Here is a 21,622-nt window from a genome sequence, read left to right on the forward strand (position 1 = left end):
CTGAGAAAAAAAAATAGCATAAGAAGGTTTTATTGAGATTTATTATTTACCATTTAAATTTGTCAAACTCCTGGAAATACAGAGAAAAATAACTTTAAATTTTAAAACACAATAATCTTGAAATTGCAAAAGTAGGGCATTGAATGAGAATAACTGAATATGTGGCACATTAAAAAAATGCAAACTGCAGTTCAAAGTATATTTATAAACATTTAAAATTTCTTGTGCAGGGAAACCTGCTTCAGTTCAATTGCTTAATCTGCCAAAATTAGATTAGCCAAAGCACTAATGTGTGGTTGAAGTATGGAAATCCAAAATTTTGACAAATTTTAACACAGATGAGAAAAATAAGTACCAACCCTTGCACTTGCCTGAAACCTTTGCTGTTTGAGTTCATAGTTCTTACCCCTGGTTTGCTGATTCCTGGCTTATTTTTCCTGCAATATTTGTTAAATCAGTTTCCCTTGTGCAATAAATTGACCTGAAAGAGCAAGGCAGTTTGCTTTGGAAACCAGATGAACATTTTCAAGTCACTTGGTATCTTGTGATACAACTCATTCATAACTGTTTTTTGGAGTATGGAAATATTTAGGAAAATTAGTAAAGTAGATATCACATGCATAATTTGACTCAGAGAGTCACTCACATTTTTGCTTTTGTGAAATCACTGTAAGGGGTAATAAACAGAAAGAGGAGAGAGGAGAAAATGGTGTAGGAACGGATGTTTCTGAGATGAGATAGATGTAGTGGCTGAGAAGTTGGGCACATTAAAAGCCTTGGTTTCAGACCATAACTCCTACAACCTGCAGGTCTGAAGCTTTTGCAGAGGGCTGATTGATGGTAGTTGCCATCTTGGGATGACTGGTTCAGGCTTTGAGACTGGTCAGTGAACCAATTCAGATATGGGCCCCTGGCTCAGAAATTGCACAAAGGACGATGGCAGCAGTGAGTAGAGTAAATTTGATTAGGTGTCAGGATTCTCTGAAAACACTGGTCTTGGCTTTCTGTGCAGCCTTCAATTGAATACCAATGAATTCCACCTGGGGGAAACAAGAGATCATGGTAGAAGAATCCCTTAGCGGGTGCAACTGACCTGGCTTCAGATGCTTCAGATAACTAACAGGTCAAAAAGGAAAAAATGTTCATCTGTACCATTTTTCTAGATGCCACATATAAGCGATATTATACAATATTTGTTTTTCTCTTTTTGACTTCATTCTGTATGACAGTGTCTAGGTCTATCTACATTTCAGCAGACAGCACTATTTCCTTCCTTTTTATGACATATATACACTGCTGCTGCTGCTAAGTCACTTCAGTCGTGTCCGACTCTGTGCGGCCCCATAGACGGCAGCCCACCAGGCTCCCCCGTCCCTGGGATTCTCCAGGCAAGAACACTGGAGTGGGTTGCCATTTCCTTCTCCACATATATACACTACTATGTATAAAATAGATAACTGAGAACTGACTGTATAGCACAGGGAATTCTATACTCAGTGTTCGATGATGACCTACATTGGAAGGATATTTAAAAAAGAGATATATATACATATAGAACTGATTCACTTTGCTGTCCAGCAGAAACTAAGACAATATTGTAAAGCAACTATACTCCAATTAAAAAAAAAAAGCAACAATAACAACAAAGGAAAACAAAGTGAAAGCTCTAGATCTATGAGAATACAATCATCTTGCCTTTTAAGAACTCCCACCTAAAGTTATTCTAGTTGGGTACATTACAATACAAAGCTTTGGAACTGTAAAACAAAATAGCTTTCAAACTCAGTGGACAAAAGCTATGCAATTGCCTTTCACTATGTAGAAGTTTCTGAACTGTTGGCTGTTTGGAGACTGCCTAATAATCATCCCTCAGTTTTACCCAGGTCATGAGCTTTTCAAAGGGCTGAATCCACATAAGAGTTGTTTAAATGTGTAAGTGCTTCTTAGGAATGGAGGCATGTCCTTGACCTCATTTAATTTTCCCCCAGAATTCCCTGGTGGCTCAGATGGTAAAGCGTCTGTCTACAATGCAGGAGACCTGGGTTCGAGCCCTGGGTTGGGAAGATCCCCTGGAGAAGGAAATGGCAATCCACTCCAGTACTATTGCCTGGAAAATCCCATGGACAGAGGAGCCTGGCAGGCTGCAGTTTATGGGGTCGCAAAGAGTCGGATATGACTGAACGACTTCACTTCACTTCACTTCACTTCACATGTTCACTGTAGAAAATGTGGAAAATACACAGAAGTACAAAGTAAGTGACAATACTGTCTAGTAACTCCCCCAGTTGTATGGGGGAGAACACCAAGGACATTTCTCTAAAGGCAGCAAAACATATGACTCTTTGGAAATTTGAGAAAACAGCAGTCTTTTTCAATTGGGAGTAATTTTGCTCCCCAACCTAAGGACATTAGATAATGCCCAGAAGCATTTTTTATTATTAAATTTTAGGAATGGCATATATATTTTGAAAATGAATCCTTTATCAGATATTCTTCCAGTTTTTGACTTTTCATTCTTCTAACAGAATATCTTTCTCATTAAAAAAATTTTTTTGGCTGTACCACATGGCTTACCCCAATAAGGGATCAAATCCACACCCTCTGCATTGGAAGGCCAAGTCTTAACCACCAGACTGCCAGGGACATCCCCAGAAACATTTTTATTGTTACAACTTAGAAGATATTACCAGGATGAAGTGAGTATAAGCCAGTGATGTGCTAACCATCCTACAAAATAGCCCTATATAACAAAGAATTATCTTGTGAAAGTGTCAATAGTGTTGAAAAATTGTTGATAAAACCATCAAAGCCTAAGTTCCAATTGTAATTGTTTTGCGTCAGCGTGAAATGGCAGACTTTCCATGTTAGAAAACTGTTCTTCCTACAACATTGTAATTATTCTAGGCCCTTGACCAAACCTAGAGATATATATTGTCAAAATTTTGCTGTATAAGCTTCCAGGCTTTTATGTGCAGAGTTTTTATGATAAGCTGACTAGAGGTCTACCTGTATACATTCAGGAAGAGAAGAGCAGTCACTGAAAGCTAATATTTCAGGGCTCTGGGGGTAGAGGGGCTTGGCCCCTTTTCTCTTTGATAAGGAAGGGGCTCTTGATTGGCACAGGTGAGAGTCAGAGGGAACTTGTAATTCAGAGAGGGGATGAAGGTACATTGGTTGAACAAAGCTCAAATAAGCCTATTAAAACCAGCACCCCAGCAGACATTACCCCAGATTCTCTTCCTCTCTCTCAACTGACTGATTTCCTCTCATTTTTTTCTCTTCTTCCATTATCATAGAGAATTTGAGCATTTTGCTTTGTGGATTTTTATACATAAGTGGTATACTACACATACTGTTTTGCCCCTGACTTTTTTTCTGCCCAACAATTTCAAAAATATTTTTTCATGCTAACAGAGGGATCTGTTCATTCTAAGTATTGCATAGCAATCCATGAACTAAATATATCATAGTTTAACAGTTACCTATAGACATTTAGATAATTTCTGGTACTGTCCTATTAAACATAATGTTGCAATTACCTTGATACATGCTTTTTTGTGTTACATGTATTTCTCTGCAGTAGAGTCCAAGAAATGAATTGCTTTGTAGAAAATTGAGCTCATTTAAAATTTTAACTGAAATTCACAAATTGTCTTAAAAAAGCCAAACCAATCTAAACTGTCATTAGAAAATGTATGAGTTCCCATTTTCCTGTAAAGTCACTAACACTTGATATTACAAAACTCTTGTAATTTTTAGCAATCTGATGGGTTAAAAATAATATTTTTGTAATTTGAATTTCTTTGATATTTACTCTTAGGTTGAGCAGCTTTTCATGTTTTTAGGGTAAGTTATATATATCTCCTCTTCTGAAAATTACCTTTATATCTCCTTTAACAATTTTGTTTCTTTGTTGAAAAAATTAGTTTTTTAGAAGTTATTTATTCTAGGCAGATATTAATATTTTTTCTGTTATTTATTTCCAATTATTTTCACTCAGTTTAGCCCTCATCTTTTTAATTTTGGGGTTATCATTCATTTCATAAATTTTAAAATATTGATATATTCAAATCTATCTATTATTTCCTTTATAATCTTGCCTTTTGGATGTTAAGGAGGCTCCTTTCTTTTAAGCTTAAAATATGTCCTCCAATATTTTCTTCTAAAGTTTTCATCATTTGGATTTTTGTTTCTTTCTTTAATTCATGTGGACAAGGTTGGGTTTCTGGACATGAAACCTATGTGACTGCACAGAGCCCTACACTTAGAAGGAAATTATGTATTAATTTTTTGTGAGGATGTGAATGAGGCAGTATATAGATTTCTTTAGGAATGCATGCTCTGGAGTTAAACACTCACATTTGAATTAGACAGCACTGCTTAACTGTGTAACGTCATGTAAATTTCTGCTCAGATTTCTCATCCTTAAATTGAGAATAGTGACAAGATCCAGCTCAAATCTTTGTTTTATTGATGTGATGTAATGCAGGTAAAGCCCTTAGTAAAGCATCTAACATGTAGTAAATGCTCATTCAATGTTTGCTCTTATGTAAGTTTTCCTGTGCTCATTTTAATTAAAGATTTTTAAAGTGTCATGACTTACCTTTAATAAGGACCTCTTTTATACAGTACTGTCCAGGTTTTGTTCTGCAGGTTCCAAAGTCCAAAAGACATCCATGAAAGGGGATTGAGAGGTTGCATTGTCTACAAATCACACCTCCAACAGCTCAAGTACAGGATAGGAAGAATAAGGGGAAAATGGACATCAGAGAGGGAAAAGAGGGAAAAGAATAATCCAAAAATAAAGTAGTGATTTTCAACTTTAAAAAGTAAACAATGTTTTATAAATTGATTCTAATAACTCATATGCATTTAAAATATTTTATTTTGAGAATTTAATAGGGGGGATTTTATAACATATACAACATTAAAGAAGTAAAAGCGCTCTGAACTAATTAAAAATGAAGCCAGGTGGGCTAAACAACTTAGTTGGTTAAAATAAATTCAGGAACTCAGAGCCTAATTAAATTAAACTGAAGTTATTTAGCCAGAATATTTAACTTCAGCCATATATTCACTGTTAGGCCTTTGTTTCAATGTGTAAGGCAGTACATTATATATAGTAGGTTCTCTGTGAGCATTTATTGCTTAATGTTTAGGTATTGTTGTTGTTTAGTTGCTAAGTTGTATCTAACTCTTTTTCAACCCCATGGACTGTAGCCTGCCAGGCTCTTCTGTTCATGGGATTTCCCAGGCAAGAATTTTGGAGTGGGTTGCTGTTTCCTTCTCCAAGGGATCTTCCTGACCCAGGGATCGAACCCGTGTCTCTTGCACTGGAGGCAGCTTCTTTACCATTGAACCACAAGGGAAGCCCTGTTTCGCACATTGGAAGCTTCTAAGTCAGGTTCTCTGGAGGCTGTGAAAACCTGTGTTCATTTTATTTTGGCTCAAAAGAGTTATTTGTTTTGGTTATGTGGAAATAGCCCAGAAACTCTTGAACTTAGTCAGCATAGGTGAGATTGGAAGACATTAACTTGAAGATCCCTTTTCAAATCTGACTATGCATCAGATTTACTTAAGCAGTTAAAATGAACACAGATTTCCACAGCCTCCACAGCACCTAAGTTAGAATCTATATGAGGTGGAGCCCAGGAATCTGTATTTTAGGTGCCCAGAAACAGTAGAGGACTTGTGATTTGAATGAAGATGTCTGGACCAGTTTTTTGAGAAGCACTGGTTCTACTGAATTCAGGAGCTGCCTTGTAATAACTCCTGCAGGAAGTCTTGGCTTATGATGGAGAGCTCTTCATTAAAAAAAAAGCTCAGATTGTTAATGGATTCTTCAGAAATTGAACTAAAATTTGTCTTATGTTCATTGTTCCAATCTTTTAATATATGAAAACCATTGCCATTCCACTCCTATTCACTGATTAACTCCAAAGAAACATTTATGAAATATTTTGTGCAAAGTATTTTTAAAATAATCTTTAAAAAATGTTAATTATTTAGTGTGCCAGGTTTTAGTTGCAGCATGTGGAATCTTCACTCTTCCTTGTGGCATGTGGGATATTTAGTTGTGCCACGCAAACTCTTAGTTGCAGCATGTAGGACCTAGTTTCCAGGGATGGAACCTGAGCCGCCTGCTTTGGGAGCTTGGAATCTTAGCCACTGGACCACTGGGGAAGTCCTGTGCAATGTGTTTTATATTTCTGACATATTGGGAGTTGGAAGAGATCACTTTTAAAACAAATTAGTCTGGCTAATAAGGCTGACTAATCTCCATTGACCACTCTCTCCAGTTTCAAACTCTTCTCAAGACATTTTGGTTTATTTGGTTCACATTAGTACTCTCCCTGAGCGTGACAAACTTTCAATCTATAATCAATGATCAACCAGCAAATATTTTTTAAAGAACTTAGTTTCTGCCAAGGAGCCTGTTAAGCAATTGACATGCATTAGCCCAGTCATTTCCCACAACTAACCTTTTAGGCAGGTATAGTTTTCTACATTTCACACAAAAGGAAACTGAGGTCATAAAATTTTAAGTAGTTCACTCCAGAGGCAGAGACAGGAGTTAAAAAAGGTCTGTTTGAATCAAAACCCCTTGTTGTAAGCAAATACTCTGTGTCACTGAAGCTGCCTACCTTTGTGTATCCCAAACCTTCTGATGTCATCTTCTTCTTCTGGAGATTTTGATTCTTCCAAGTTTCAGGATCAGCTACCTGCCCAGAGTACTAGAGCTGCTTGCTTCTTCAAGTCATACTCAAGTGAATTTTCCTCCTAGACTCATGATTTCTCAATTTACAACTTGTCCTTAGAGATCCACTGCATGGCTCAGTGGCCCTGCGTGCTGGGGAGCTTACATGATGCTGGATGTTTCTCTGTCATGCCGAAGGCCCCTGGACTGTTTATCTGGATGAGATCTGTTTTAGTTTCTTTCTCTCTCCCCTTCCTTCTGATTTCACATCCAACTTCGATAGCCCTCTTCTTAAAAAACTGGCCCTAATTTCTTTACTGTAACTGAAGAGAATGCCTTAACTTTTAGGCTTTTTGTTGACTGTACTTGTTCCATCGCATGACTACTTATCAACATATTCACAGATCCCATATCCTTTCTTCCAGTCTCTTTTTGTCTGAAAATGTATTGTTGGTTTTATTAATATAGCTACACATGATATATCCCAATTTGACAACTAATTTCAAAGTTTCAGGTTTTATATTAAATTAATAGTTTCCTCACATGATTAATTCCGAAGTATGCTACTTTATGACCTTATTGTGGGGAAAACCTAACAGGCTATATTTAATTATTCAAATGCATATTAAAATATATATGTAAATACTTAAACATTTCCTGTGGTCATGTATGGATGTGAGAGTTGCACTGTGAAGAAGGCTGAGCACCGAAGAATTGATGATTTGAGCTGTGGTGTTGGAGAAGACTCTTGAGAGTCCCTTGGACTGCAAGGAGATCCAACCAGTCCATTCTGAAGGAGATCAGCCCTGGGATTTCTTTGGAAGGAATGATGCTAAAGCTGAAGCTCCAGTACTTTGGCCACCTCATGTGAAGAGTTGAGTCATTGGAAAAGACTCTGATGCTGGGAGGGATTGGGGCAGGAGGAGAAGGAGATGACAGAGGATGAGATGGCTGGATGGCATCACTGACTTGATGGACGTGAGTCTGAGTGAACTCCGGGAGCTGGTGATGGACAGGGAGGCCTGGCGTGCTGCGATTCATGGGGTCTCAAAGAGTCGGACATGACTGAGTGACTAAACTAACTAACTAAACATTATAAATCATAATGATGGTGAACTTTTTAAAATAACCATCCTTGCTTCATGGGGACTTCTTACTTCAAAATTTCTATGCTGAATCCTCTTCTTTAACCCTCACATCTTTTCTACGTATCCAACAAAATTAATACAATCCCCTGCCTGAATAATTTTTTTCATGATAACCAAAAGAGGAAAGTGATTCTCTTGAAAATTTTTTACCGATTCCAGTGTCCCCCTGCACATTCTTTACAGAAGAGGAGTATAAAGACTTCAAATACAGCAGAGACCCTAGCAGTTTGAATTTGCTCCTGTACTCTTCAAGGGATAATCAGAACTCTGTTGTGAATTGTTTTTAGTAATGAGGGCAGTGTGGGAAGCAGAGACTACAAACGGGTGATCCAGCAGCTAGACCTAGTTTGTTTAACTTGGGCCATATTTATAAAGGCTTCCTGCCTAGTTTGGTTAGTTCCAGTTTAATGATAGTAATAGCACCTTCTGGGCCACCATCTACCAGCTCAGTGTACTCATATATAAAATGAGAAATAATAGCACTTAACTCTTAGGATTGTGGTGTGGATTCAGTGCATTAATACAAATATTTAGACCAGTACCTTGCATATAGGAAGTGCTGAATAAATGTTAGCTCCGGGTTCGATCCCTGGGTTGGGAAGATCCCCTGGAGAAGTGAAAGGTTACCCACTTCAGTATTCTGGACTGGAGAAGTCCATGGACTGTATTATACAGTCCAGGGGGTCGCAAAGAGTTGGACACGACTGAGCGATTTTCACTTTCTTATTATTAAGGGTTTACTTAAGCTTTGTTATAAACATCTTAAATACTTTATTTAAGATCACCCTCCACTTATAATTCTGCAATTTCTTGAGTAATTTTTCCTCTTTTTGATTTATGTGTTCTTAATGACTTACCACCTAAGAGGCAGAAAAAGATAAAAGCACCATTGAAGACAGTCCTCATTCTAAGATTTCTAGCCAAAAAGAAGATGGAAGGAAAGACATGTACCACCATTAAATCTTTCCTGGGGAAGCAATAAAGTTGTACATTTATTAGCTATTATAAAATGGGAAATGACTAAAGTTCATTTATTTCATTAAGAAGGTATAAATAAATTTACTTTGTGAAGGAAAAATAATGTATTTGTCAAAAATTCACTGTAAATTTCTAGTTTCAGAACATTTTAAGTGTCTTCTTCTTATCAAATGCCATTCCCACCATCAATAATTTCCCTGAATTGCAAAACTAGGAAATGAAGTAGATAATGTTTCTAGAATAATATCCTGTTAAAAATACTTTTAACTATTAGCCAAAAATTTTTATATATACTTCTTCACAAACTAACGCTTTCATTGCAAATGATCATATTTATAAGGAAACATGATAGTTAACAATAGTTAATATTTATTAAAATGAAAGGAAAGAAATTGTCAGGTTGGCTAAAATATAACATCTCAGTTACGTATGACTTACCTGCCTTCTATATTAATATGTTGTGGGAATTTTCTAGGTCTTAACGTCTCTAAAGGATAAGAGGAAAAATTTCTGATGTAATAGTTTGTTATAACTGAAACCAGCGAGGCAGGTCTCTGATCCTCTAGATTCTAAACAGTTTAAACAGTAAAAACTGCCCAAGTAAACAGACATAAAAATTTTCACCTGAACTGTCTGATCTATATGGAACGTAACCTAATAAAACTAAGTCAGGTACCAGTTAAACAAATTAACTATAAATTTGGCTAATAATTTCTAAGTTCCCTATGCTACAGGTTAATTAGTTCATGTACACATAGCCATATGGGCATTTTTGTCTGTTCATTACATAAAGTACTTGATCTTGATATTTAAAAAAATACCATATAATCTTTACAGTAGAACTTGATACATTGAGAAAGCAATTTGGTTTTTAGAAATGTTTATTTCTGAATTAATATATAGTTCCAAATTAGTACATTCTTCTTGAAGAAGATTATAATATGAAGACTGTTGAAATCACTTTGGAACATGTTCCCACCAAATTGAGTGTCTACCCCAAATGTAACAATATTAAATATGTTGGGTGTATTTTTTATTATGAGCATTTTTATAATACATCTGTAATTTGGGAATATGTATAATATTGCTTTTTGTAAAAATAGTATCATATGCTACATATAATTTTTTCCTTTGTATTTCACTCAAAAATATGTTTAAAATCCTTTGAGGTCAATCTTTAAAACTACTTCTTTGTTTTTTTTTCATTGATATATAATATTTTTGATTGGAATATACTATATTTATTTAGCCATTCCCTGGTTGATTGGGCTTCCCTGGTGGCTCAGACAGTAAAGAATCCGTCTGCAATGTGGGAGACCTGGGTTCAATCCCTGAGTTGGGAAGATCCCCTGGAGAAGGAATGGGCTACGCACTCCACTATTCTGGCCTGGAGAATTTCATGGACTGTATAGGCCATGGGGTCACACAGAGTCAGACATGACTGAGCTACTTTTCTCTTTTTCACTTTTCCTGGTTAATGGCACATCAGTTCAGTTCAATCACTCAGTCGTGTCTGACTCTTTGTGACCCACTGAACTGCAGCAAGCCAGGCCTCACTGTCCATCACCAACTCTCGGAGTCCACCCAAACCCATGTCCATCGAGTCGGTCATGCCCTCCAACCATCTCATCCTCTGTTGTCCCCTTCTCCTGCCCTCAATCTTTCCCAGCATTAGGGTCTTTTAAATGAGTCAGCTCTTCGCATCAGGTGGCCAAAGTATTCGGGTTTCAGCTTCAACACCAGTCCTTCCAAGGAGCACCCAGGACTTATCTCTTTTAGGATGGACCGGTTTGATCACCTTGCAGTCCAAGGGATTCTCAAGAGTCTTCTCCAACACCACAGATCAAAAGCATCAATTCTTTGGTGCTCAGCTTTCTTTATGGTCTAACTCTCACATCCATACATGACCACTGGAAAAACCATAGCCTTGACTAGATGAACTTTGTTGGGAAAGTAATGTCTCTGCTTTTTAATAATGTCTCTGCTTTTTTAACTTCTTAAAGTTAACGGGTTGATCATAACTTTCCTTCCAAGGAGTAAATGTCTTTTAAATTCATGGCTGCAGTCACCATCTGCAGTGATTTTGGAGCCCCAAGAAATAAAGTCTGACACTGTTTCCACTGTTTTCCCATCTATTTGCCATAAAGCAATGGGACCAGATGCCATGATCTTCGTTTTCTGAATGTTGAGCTTTAAGCCAACTTTTTCACTCTCCTCTTTCACGTTCATCAAGAGGCTCTATAGTTCTTCTTCACTTTCTGCCATAAAGGTGGTGTCATCTGCATATCTGAGGTTATTGATATTTCTCCTGGAAATCTTGATTCCAGCTTGTGCTTCCTCCAGCCCAGCATTTTTCATGATGTACTCTGCATATAAGTTAAATAAACAGGGTGAAATATACAGCCTTGACGTATCCTTTTCCTATTTGGAACCAGTCTGTTGTTCCATGTCCAGTTCTAACTGTTGCTTCCTGACCTGCATACAGATTTCTCAAGAGGCAGGTCAGATGGCCTGGTATTCCCATTTCTTTCAGATTTTCCACAGTTTATTGTGATCCACACAGTCAAAGGCTTTGGCATAGTCGATAAAGCAGAAATAGATGTTTTTCTGGAACTCTCTTGCTTTTTCCATGATCCAGCGGATGTTGGCAATTTGATCTCTGGTTCCTCTGCCTTTCCTAAAACCAGCTTGAACATCTGGAAGTTCATGGTTCACGTATTGCTGAAGCCTGGCTTGGAGAATTTTGAGCATTACTTTACTAGCGTGTGCGATGAGTGCAATTGTGTGGCAGTTTGAGCAATTTTTGGCATTGCCTTTCTTTGGGATTGAGATGAATACTGACCTTTTCCAGTCCTGTGGCCACTGCTGAGCTTTCCAAATTTGCTGGCATATTGAGTGCAGCACTTTCACAGCATCATCTTTCAGGATTTGAAATAGCTCCACTGGAATTCGATCACCTCCACTAGCTTTGTTCGTAGTGATGCTTTCTAAGGCCCACTTCACATTCCAAGATATCTGGCTCTAGATGAGTGATCACACCATCGTGATTATCCGGGTCATAAAGATCTTTTTTGTACAGTTCTTCTGTGTATTCTTGCCACCTCTTCTTAATATCTTCTGCTTCTGTTAGGTCCATACCATTTCTGTCCTTTATCGAGCCCATCTTTGCATGAAATGTTCCCTTGGTATCTCTAATTTTCTTGAAGAGATCTCTAGTCTTTCCCATTCTGTTGTTTGCCTCTGTTTCTTTGCATTGATTGCTGAGGAAGGCTTTCTTATCTCTTCTTGCTATACTTTGGAACTCTGCATTCAGATGCTTATATCTTTCCTTTTCTCCTTTGCTTTTTGCTTCTCTTCTTTTCACAGCTATTTGTAAATCCTCCTCAGACAGCCATTTTGGTTTTTTGCATTTCTTTTCCATGGGGATGGTCCTGATCCTTGTCTCCTGTACAATGTCATGAACCTCAATCCATAAGTCATCAGGCACTCTATCTATCAGATCTAGTCCCTTAAATCTATTTCTCACTTCCACTGTATAATCATAAAGGATTTGATTTAGGTCATATCTGAATGGTCTGGTGGTTTTCCCTACCTTCTTCAATTTAAGTCTGAATTTGGCGATAAGGAGTTCATGATCTGACCACAGTCAGCTCCTGGTCTTGTTTTTGTTGACTGTATAGAGCTTCTCCATCTTTGGCTGCAAAGAATATAATCATTCTGATTTCAGTGTTGACCATCTGGTGATGTCCATGTGTAGAGTCTTCTCTTGTGTTGTTGGAAGAGGGTATTTGCTATGACCAGTGCATTTTCTTGGCAAAACTCTGTTATCTTTGCCCTGCCTCATTCCGTATTCCAAGGCCAAATTTGCCTGTTACTCCAGGTGTTTCTTGACTTCCTACTTTTGCATGCTAGTCCCCTAGAATGAAAAGGACATCTTTTTTGGGTGTTAGTTCTAAAAGGTCTTGTAGGTCTTCACAGAACCGTTCAACTTCAGCTTCTTCAGCGTTACTGGTTGGGGCATAGACTTGGATTACCGTGATATTGAATGGTTTGCCTTGGAGACAAACAGAGATCGTTTTTGAGATTGCATCCAAGTACTGCCTTTCGGACTGTTTTGTTGACCATGATGGCTACTCCATTTCTTCTAAGAGATTCCTGCCCACAGTAGTAGATATAATGGTCATCTGAGTTAAATTCACCCATTCCAGTCCATTTTAGTTTGCTGATTCCTAGAATGTTGACGTTCACTCTTGCCATCTCTTGTTTGACCACTTCCAATTTGCCTTGATTCATGGACCTGACATTCCAGGTTCCTATGCAACATTGCTCTTTACAGCATCGGACCTTGCTTCTATCACCAATCACATCCACAGCTGGGTATTGTTTTTGCTTTGGCTCCATCCCTTCATTCTTTCTGGAGTTATTTCTCCACTGATCTCCAGTAGCATATTGGGCACCTACTGACCTGGGGAGTTCCTCTTTCAGTATCCTATCATTTTGCCTTTTCATACTGTTCATGGGGTTCTCAAGGCAAGAATACTGAAGTGGTTTACCATTCCCTTCTCCAGTGTTCCACATTGTGTCAGACCTCTCCACCATGCCTGCCCATCTAGGGTGGGCCCGCAGGGCATGGCTTAGTTTCATTGAGTTAGACAAGGCTGTGGTCCTAGTGTGATTAGATTGACTAGTTTTCTGTGATTATGGTTTCAGTGTGTCTGCCCTCTTGCAACATCTACTGTCTTATTTGGGTTTCTCTTACTTTGGACATGTGGTATTTCTTCACAGCTGTTCGAGCAAAGCGCAGCCACTGTTCCTTATCTTGGACGAGGGGTATCTCCTTCCTCACCGCCGCCCCTGCCGACCTTGAACGTGGAATAGCTCCTCTAGGCCCTCTGGTGCCCACGCAGCCACCGCTCCTTGGATGTGGGTTGCTCCTCCTGGCCGCAGCCCCTGGCCTCAGGCGGGGGTAGCTCCTCTCGGCTGCTCCTGCGCTGTCGCAGCCTGGCACTCTCGGCTGCCGCCCCTGACCTCGGACGCGGGGTAGCTCCTCTCAGCCGCCGCCCCTCGGGCATGCGGTCCTCGCGACTTCTGCCCGTGGCCTCGGACGTGGGGTAGCTCCTCTGGGCGGCGCTCTGCGCGTCATCGCAGCCGTCCGTGCTCGGAAGGAGATCAGCCCTGGGATTTCTTTGGAGGGAATAATGCTGAAGCTGAAATTCCAGTACTTTGGCCACCTCATGCGAAGAGTTGACTCATTGGAAAAGACTCTGATGCTGGGAGGGATTGGGGGCCGGAGGAGAAGGGGACGACAGAGGATGAGATGGCTGGATGGCCTCACTGACTCGATGGACATGAGTCTGAGTGAACTCCAGGAGATGGTGATGGACAGGGAGGCCTGGCGTGCTGCGACGCATGGGGTCGCGAAGAGTGGGACACAATTGAGAGACTGAACTGAACTGATAAAGGAGTGATGTTATTCAATAAGTATTTATTCAGTTTCTACTATGTTGCAGACATACTGATTTATTTATTTATTTATTTTTCTATATCATTTTGGTAGAGAAGTGAAAGGCTGGCAAAGGTGAGACTGGAGACAGAGAGAAAGTTAGGAAGGCATTGTACTAGTTCAGTTAAGAGATAGTAAAGCCTGGAACAAGGGCAACAGGAGGGAAGCAAAAGAGGAAATAGATGAGAGAAATGCAAAGGACTAAGTGTTCACTATCTTAATGCAAACTGTCTTGAGTCAGGAAACAGCTTAGTCCTATCTTTTCCTACAATAACACTCCACTTAACACACTTTAAAAGAATTATGTCTTTATATTCTCGCTCGCCAGAGTGTTATCTTCTTGAGTGAAGAAATGCCATCTTGTTATGTCTAGGTTCTAGTAGGATGCTTGACACATAATAGGTGTTTGATAAATGTTTGCCAAATGAATGGGATATCTTTAGTGGAAGGAAGATCAGAGAAAAGAGTCCCAGGGTAGTAGCATGAGGGTAAGAGATTGTGAGAAGGATAAGTGGCAAGGATAAGCCATGAAATTGAATGGACTCTCCTTGGGCTGGTGTAGACTGAGGTCCTAGGTGCTGTATTGGGCCTGAGGAAATGAGCAAACTCTGTTTTTTTCAAGGGGTTCCTTGGCTGTCTCTTAAAATAGTTCTCCTCTGACTGTAAGAAGGAAGAAGTAGCTGGTTCCTAGGATTCAACCTTCTGACTGAAATCCTAGAATCCAAGCTAGCTACAAGTCCAGGGTCTTTAAAGTCTGAATATGCTGGAGAACCTTGGGAAAGCTCTATTAAGGCAAATCAGGACAGGATTGTCTCTAGGGATAGTTACCTCTGTGGTAATACAAAGACATTGAATGACCTTGAATAATTCACTTCATCATCTTGACCCTTAATTTCCTCGTCTCTATAATGAAGGGCTGGATTATAGCTTTCTGTGGTTCCACATGGACCGAGAAGCCTGGCAGGCCACAGTCCGTGGGATCACAAGAGTCGGACACGACTTAGCGACTTAACCACTGCCAGCTCCATTTTAGTCCTCCAGTTAGTGAACAGAAGGAGAAACTCTAAAATCACAGGTTTGGATGAAACCTCCTTAGTAGCAAGAAATGACATTTGTATTCTATGAACCTTGATTTCTCACCATAGTTAAGAGTAGTGTATATGCATATAGATGGGCTGGTGCCCATCACACCAGCTGCAGTGTGACACACAGATACACACATTGCAGAGTACTACTAGTGAGTCACATTTAAGACACTCTCCTCTATTTTCTGGTAGATTTTGTGATGAAGACAAATGTGAAATACATAACTTTAACATTATGCCCAGGAGGGTGAAAGCAGGGTTTAAAAGCTCTCCAATACTTACTGTAAGATGGTTTACCCATAAGAGCCATTGTTATCCTGATCTCTGCTAAGAACTAATGCTGAATTATATTACTTTGAAGCTAAAAAAACATTGCCACCAACCTTAGTGGCTTAGGGATACAAAACTTTTTATCCCCATTTGGGGAGATTCAGAGAGATTACAAGATTTCCTTTATATGACCCATTAAATAAATGAAGACTTGGGACCAAAAAAGCCCAAGTGTCCTCATTCTCCATGAGAATGTTTCCTCAAATACCGAATGTGAACTTCCTTTATGGGTAACAGAGATGTTACAGTAACAAATGAACATTATAATTTATATGCAGTAATAACTAGAATCTATAGCAGTTTAAGATTCTAAACCAAACTTTAGAATTTGCCATTTATTCAGTAATTACTTATTGACCTCCTAGTATGTGTCAGATACTATATAGTTAAAGCAAAAGCAAAAAAAAAAAAAAATACCTTGCCATCATGCAGCTTGTATTCTATTGAAAGAAAAAGAACTGAGAAAGCAAATATATGTACATACAAATGAAATAATTTCAAATAATGATGAATACCATAAGAAAATAAAATAGCAAAATGTGATAAACAGTAATGACAGGTAGGAAATATCTATCAGAGTCCCAAAAGGTGTTATGGGTTGAATTGTGTCTTTCCAAAATATATGTGAAATCCTACCCAAGTACCTCAGTTCAGTTCAGTTCAGTTGCTTAGTTGTGTCCAACTCTTTGCGACCCCATGGACTGCAGCACGCCAGGCTTCCCTGTCCATCACCAACTCCCAGTCAAACTCATGTCCACTGAATCAGTGATGCCATCCAACTATCTCATCCTCTGTCATCCCCTTCTCCTACCACCTTCAATCTTTCCCAGCATCAAGGTCTTTTCAAATGAGTCAGTTCTTCACATCAGGTGGCCAAAGTATTGGAGTTTCAGCTTCAGCATCAGTCCTTCCAATGAATATTCAGGACTGATCTCCTTTAGGATGGACTGGTTGGATCTCCTTGCAGTCCAAGGGACTCTCAAGAGTCTTCTCCAACATCACAGTTCAAAAGCATCAATTCTTCAGCGCTCAGCTTTCTTTATGGTCAACTCTCACATTCAAACATGACTACTGGATAAACCAAAGCTTTGACTAGTTGGACCTTTGTTGAGAACCCCATGAACAGTATGAAAAGTACCTCAGAACGTGGCCTTATTTGGAAATAGGGTCATTGTACATCCAGTTAGTTAAATTCCATCATTCGAGTAATTTCTAATTCAATATGACATAAAGGAGAAATTTGGACAGAGACACACAGGCAGAGAACATCATGTGAAGATGAAGGCAGAGATTGGGGTGATGCTTTTATAAGCCAAGGAATGTCAAAGATTGCCAGCAAAACCTTCATCAGCTAGGGGAAAGGCATAAAACAGATTCTCCCTCACAGTTCTCAGAAGGAGCCAGCCCTGTCCCCACCTTGGTTTTGGATACCTAACTTCTAGAATTGTGAGACAATAAATTTCTGTTATTTAAGCCACACAGTTTGTGGTACTTTGTAATGGCAACCCTAGCAGACTAATCCATAATACTAAGGAGTGCATCAAGGCTGTATATTGTCACCCTGCTTATTTAACTTATATGCAGAGTACATCATGAGAAACGCTGGACTGGAAGAAACACAAGCTGGAATCAAGATTGCCAGGAGAAATATCAATAACCTCAGATATGCAGATGACACCACCCTTATGGCAGAAAGTGAAGAGGAGCTAAAAAGCCTCTTGATGAAAGTGAAAGAGGAGAGTGAAAAAGTTGGCTTAAAGCTCAACATTCAGAAAACGAAGATCATGTCATCTGGTCCCATCACTTCATGGGAAATAGATGGGAAACAGTAGAAACAGTGTCAGACTTTATTTTGGGGGGCTCCAAAATCACTGCAGATGGTGACTGCAGCCATGAAATTAAAAGAAGCTTACTCCTTGGAAGAAAAGTTATGACCAACCTAGATAGTGTATTCAAAAGCAGAGACATTACTTTGCCGACTAAGGTCTGTCTAGTCAAGGCTATGGTTTTTCCAGTGGTCATGTATGGATGTGAGAGTTGGACTGTAAAGAAGGCTGAGCGCCGAAGAATTGATGCATTTGAACTGTGGTGTTGGAGAAGACTCTTGAGGGTCCCTTGGACTGCAAGGAGATCCAACCAGTCCATTCTGAAGGAGATCAACCCTGGGATTTCTTTGGAAGGAATGATGCTAAAGCTGAAACTTCAGTACTTTGGCCACCTCATGCGAAGAGTTGACTCATTGGAAAAGACTCTGATGCTGGGAGGGATTGGGGCAGGAGGAGAAGGGGACGAATGAGGATGAGATGGCTGGATGGCATCACTGACTCGATGGACGTGAGTCTGAGTGAACTCTGGAAGTTGGTGATGGACAGGGAGGCCTGGCATGCTGCGGTTCGTGGGGTCGCAAAGAGTCGGATACGACTGAGCAGCTGAACTGAACTGAACTGAATACATAATACTAATACATAATACATAAGTAAATGGATGGCATACTCAAGGTAAAAGGGATGCAAACAAGGGATGATGAAACACCCTAGACCCCAAAATAGGCTGTTGCTCCTGATCTTAAAGGGATAAAGGGAAGGAGCCATTAGTGGAAACGTATGGGAAGTGATGGCTATAAAACTTTGGTAAAAGATCATGGCTACCACCAACCAACAACTCAGCATGGGGGGAACCAGGGAAATACCTAGATCTTTCTTTCCTTCTGCCCTTCTGTTTCCTCTCATTGCTTCCCACTGGCAAAACCCAACAGAAAGAGAGAGCAAAGAGGCCTGGTTGATGCATCTTGTGAAGGTCAGCTTCCTGGGGGACAGGGTGTAATGGAGAAGGGTAGACACTGTGTTTGGAGGAACAAATGACAACTATCTAGCAGGGTTAGGAGGGAGATGGCAGTTGAGCTGAGAACTCAGTAAAACAGCCATCATGGGGAATTGTGTTCCTGCAGAGGAAACAGCAGGTGTAAAGGCCCAGAGATGGGACTGAACTAAGTGATTTGAGAAATAGAGATCCAGAGTGCTCAAGTGTGGTGAGTGCAGGGGCACACAGACTTGGTGAACTCCGAGAGATGGGCAATTGTTATAACATTTAGGGCCTTGTTTAGGTGTCAATGAGAAGATTAGACTTGTAATGGGAAACAAATGGAGAATTTTTAATTATTGAGATGTGATGTGATTTGCATTTTGAAAGGATCACTTTAACTGCTTTGTGGAGTCTGGTTTTAGGAGGGTTAGTGTAGAAGCAGGGTGCTTACTTAGGGGGTGATAGCAGTACTCAAATGAGACATTATGGTGACTTGGACAAAAGTGGTGGATAAGAAGGTGGAGCACAGGGGACAGAGTGAGGCTCTAGGTTGAAAATAGGGAAGAAAGGACTTGTACTTCAACTTATGTGGGAAGGAAGGAAAAATGAGGAATCAAGGTTGATGTCTGGGTTTTTTGGCTAGAGTAATTTGGTGTTTCATATATACTGAGACAGGGAAATCGGGGAAGAGCAGATTTGAGAGGAAAACTATAAGTTCTGATTGGGATACATTAAGTTTTAAATATCTTATAAACTTCCAAGTAAAGATTACAAGTAGCAGCTGGCAATGAATCTCAAGCTTAGGAGAGAAGTTAGGGCTAGAAATATAGATTTGATGTGTTATTTGAAGCATGTATATGAAATTGGATAGCACTGCCTATTGCAAGATTATACAGAGGAGAGAGGACTTTTTCTGGCAATATGGAGAGCTAGAGATTCTGAAACCCATGTCTGCTGCGTGACATCTAAAAATACTCAACAACAATGAAAAAAAAAAAAGCCTTTTGAAATAATCAAATACTCCCTTTAAGAAACTAATGAAAATTCGCCAAGGTTGAGAATAAAGAGGAACAGGAGAACCTGGAGGCAAATGTTGTGGACTGAGTATTTATGTCCTCCCAAAATTCATACTGAATTTGAAGTCTCAGGCCCCAGTGTGGCTATATTTGGAGATGTGGCCTTTGAGGAAGTAATTAAAGCTAAATGAAGTTGGAAGTGTGGTACTCTGATCTGACGGGATTAGTGTCTTTTTAAGAAGACACTGGAGACATCTGACTTCCTCTACCCACTTCCTCAGCCTGAAGAGGCAGTGAGAAGGCAGCTGTCTGCAGTACAGAAAGAGGGTCCTCACCAGAAGTCAAATCTGCTAGAACGCTGACTTTGGACTATTAGGCTCTAGAACGGTGGGACAATAAATTGTTTAAACTACTCAGTCTGTGATGTTTTGTTATGGCAGCCTGAGCAGATTAAGACAACAAGTGAACCTTGAATCCTTGGCATATATTGAAACCACTGGATATGGGTGGTCTAGAGCTTTGGAACATAAGGGATATTGGAGACAAAGTACTGGGTCAGTGCAGGTCATAGATTTATTACATAAATCCAGGAAGTAAGCCAGAAAGAAAAACACCAATACAGTATACTAACACATATATATGGAATTTAGAAAGATGGTAATGATAACCCTGTATGCAAGACAGCAAAAGAGACACAGATGTATAGAGCAGTCTTTTGAACTCTGTGGGAGAGGGCAAGGGTGGGATGATTTGGGAGAATGGCATTGAAACGTGTATAATATCATATGTGAAATGAATCGCCAGTCCAGGTTTGATGCATGATACAGGATGCTTGGGGCTGGTGCACTGGGATGACCCAGAGGGATGGTACGGGGAGGGAGGTGGGAGGGGGATTCAGGATGGGGAACACATGTATACCCATGGCGGATTCATGCTGATGTATGGCAAGACCAACACAATATTGTAAAGTAATTAGCCTCCAATTAAAACAGATAAATTTATATTAAAAAAGAAACAAAGAGCTATGTCCTTAAGTAAAGGGTGAACTAAAAAAAGAAAACTCCCCTCTCAGAAGCAGACAGCAATATTGAGTGTGGTACTGGAGGGAGGTTAAAGAAAAGAACTGTCTCCTCTAACAATATCTTTCATATTTGGATGAATTTATATTATTTCCATGGTTCTAAGAATGATAGGCTAGGGACTGTAGTTTAAAGGAGATGCCGGTGTCCTCAGGCACAGAGCAAACCAACACAAATACTCCTTAGAGGACTTTCCCTTTGTTTTAGGCTTTAGAGAATTCCAACAAAGTTCAAGAAAATTTATTTTATTTTTTTGTTGAAGTTTAGTTGATTTACAATGATGTACCAATCTCTGCTGTATACCAAAATGACTCAGTTATACACATATACTATGTTCTTTTTTATATTCTTTTCCATGATGGCTTATCACCAGCTGAGTATAGTTCCCTGTGCTCTACATTAGGACTTATTGTCTCTCCATTCTAAATATAATAGTTTGAATACCAGCCCTAAACTGCCAGTTCATCCCTTTCTCTTCCCCTCTCCCCCTCGGCAACTACAAGTCTGTTTTCTATGAGTCTGTTTCTGTTTTGTAGATAGGTTTATTTGTGTCTTTTTTAAGATTCTAAATGTAAGTGATGTCATATGATATTTGTCTTACTCATTCTGACTTATCTCACTTTTTAGTATGAAAATCTCTAAGTCCATCCATGTTTCATTCTTTTTTGTGGCTGGGTAGTATTCCATTGTATAAATGTACCAAATCTTCTTTCAGTTCAGTTCAGTTCAGTCAGTCAGTCGTGTCCGACTCTTTGTGACCCCATGAATCGCAGCACGCCAGGCCTCCCTGTCCATCGCCAACTCCCAGAGTTCACTCAGACTCACGTCCATCGAGTCAGTGATGCCATCCAGCCATCTCATCCTCTGTCGTCCCCTTTTCCTCCTGCCCCCAATCCCTCCCAGCATCAGAGCCTTTTCCAGTGAGTCAACTCTTCGCATGAGGTGGCCAAAGTACTGGAGTTTCAGCTTTAGCATCATTCCTTC

General features: G+C 39.6%; 1 protein-coding gene across 1 annotated transcript; it reads right to left on the reverse strand.

The window, feature by feature from the left end:
* Positions 1-836: 836 nt before the first annotated feature.
* CUNH9orf57 (chromosome unknown C9orf57 homolog) lies at positions 837-15,721 on the reverse strand. Its single transcript, XM_040240250.1, has 3 exons — positions 15,694-15,721; positions 4,604-4,726; positions 837-1,040 (listed from the first exon to the last, which is right to left on the reverse strand). The coding sequence occupies exons 1-3, from the start codon at positions 15,719-15,721 to the stop codon at positions 916-918; spliced, it is 276 nt and encodes a 91-aa protein (XP_040096184.1). The 3' UTR covers positions 837-915.
* Between the last annotated feature and the right edge of the window lie 5,901 nt (positions 15,722-21,622).

Source organism: Oryx dammah, unplaced genomic scaffold, assembly GCF_014754425.2.
Source record: "Oryx dammah isolate SB20612 unplaced genomic scaffold, SCBI_Odam_1.1 HiC_scaffold_1, whole genome shotgun sequence".
NCBI classification, from domain to species: Eukaryota; Metazoa; Chordata; class Mammalia; order Artiodactyla; family Bovidae; genus Oryx; species Oryx dammah.

Coding starts and splice junctions, on each gene's coding strand:
- CUNH9orf57 (XM_040240250.1), bottom strand. CDS start 15,721: ATGGCTCTTATGGGTAAACCATCTTACA. Junction 4,727..15,693: donor TATGGGTAAACCATCTTACA/GTAAGTATTGGA, acceptor CCTGTACTTGAG/CTGTTGGAGGTGTGATTTGT. Junction 1,041..4,603: donor AAAAGAGGTCCTTATTAAAG/GTAAGTCATGAC, acceptor TGTTTCCCCCAG/GTGGAATTCATTGGTATTCA.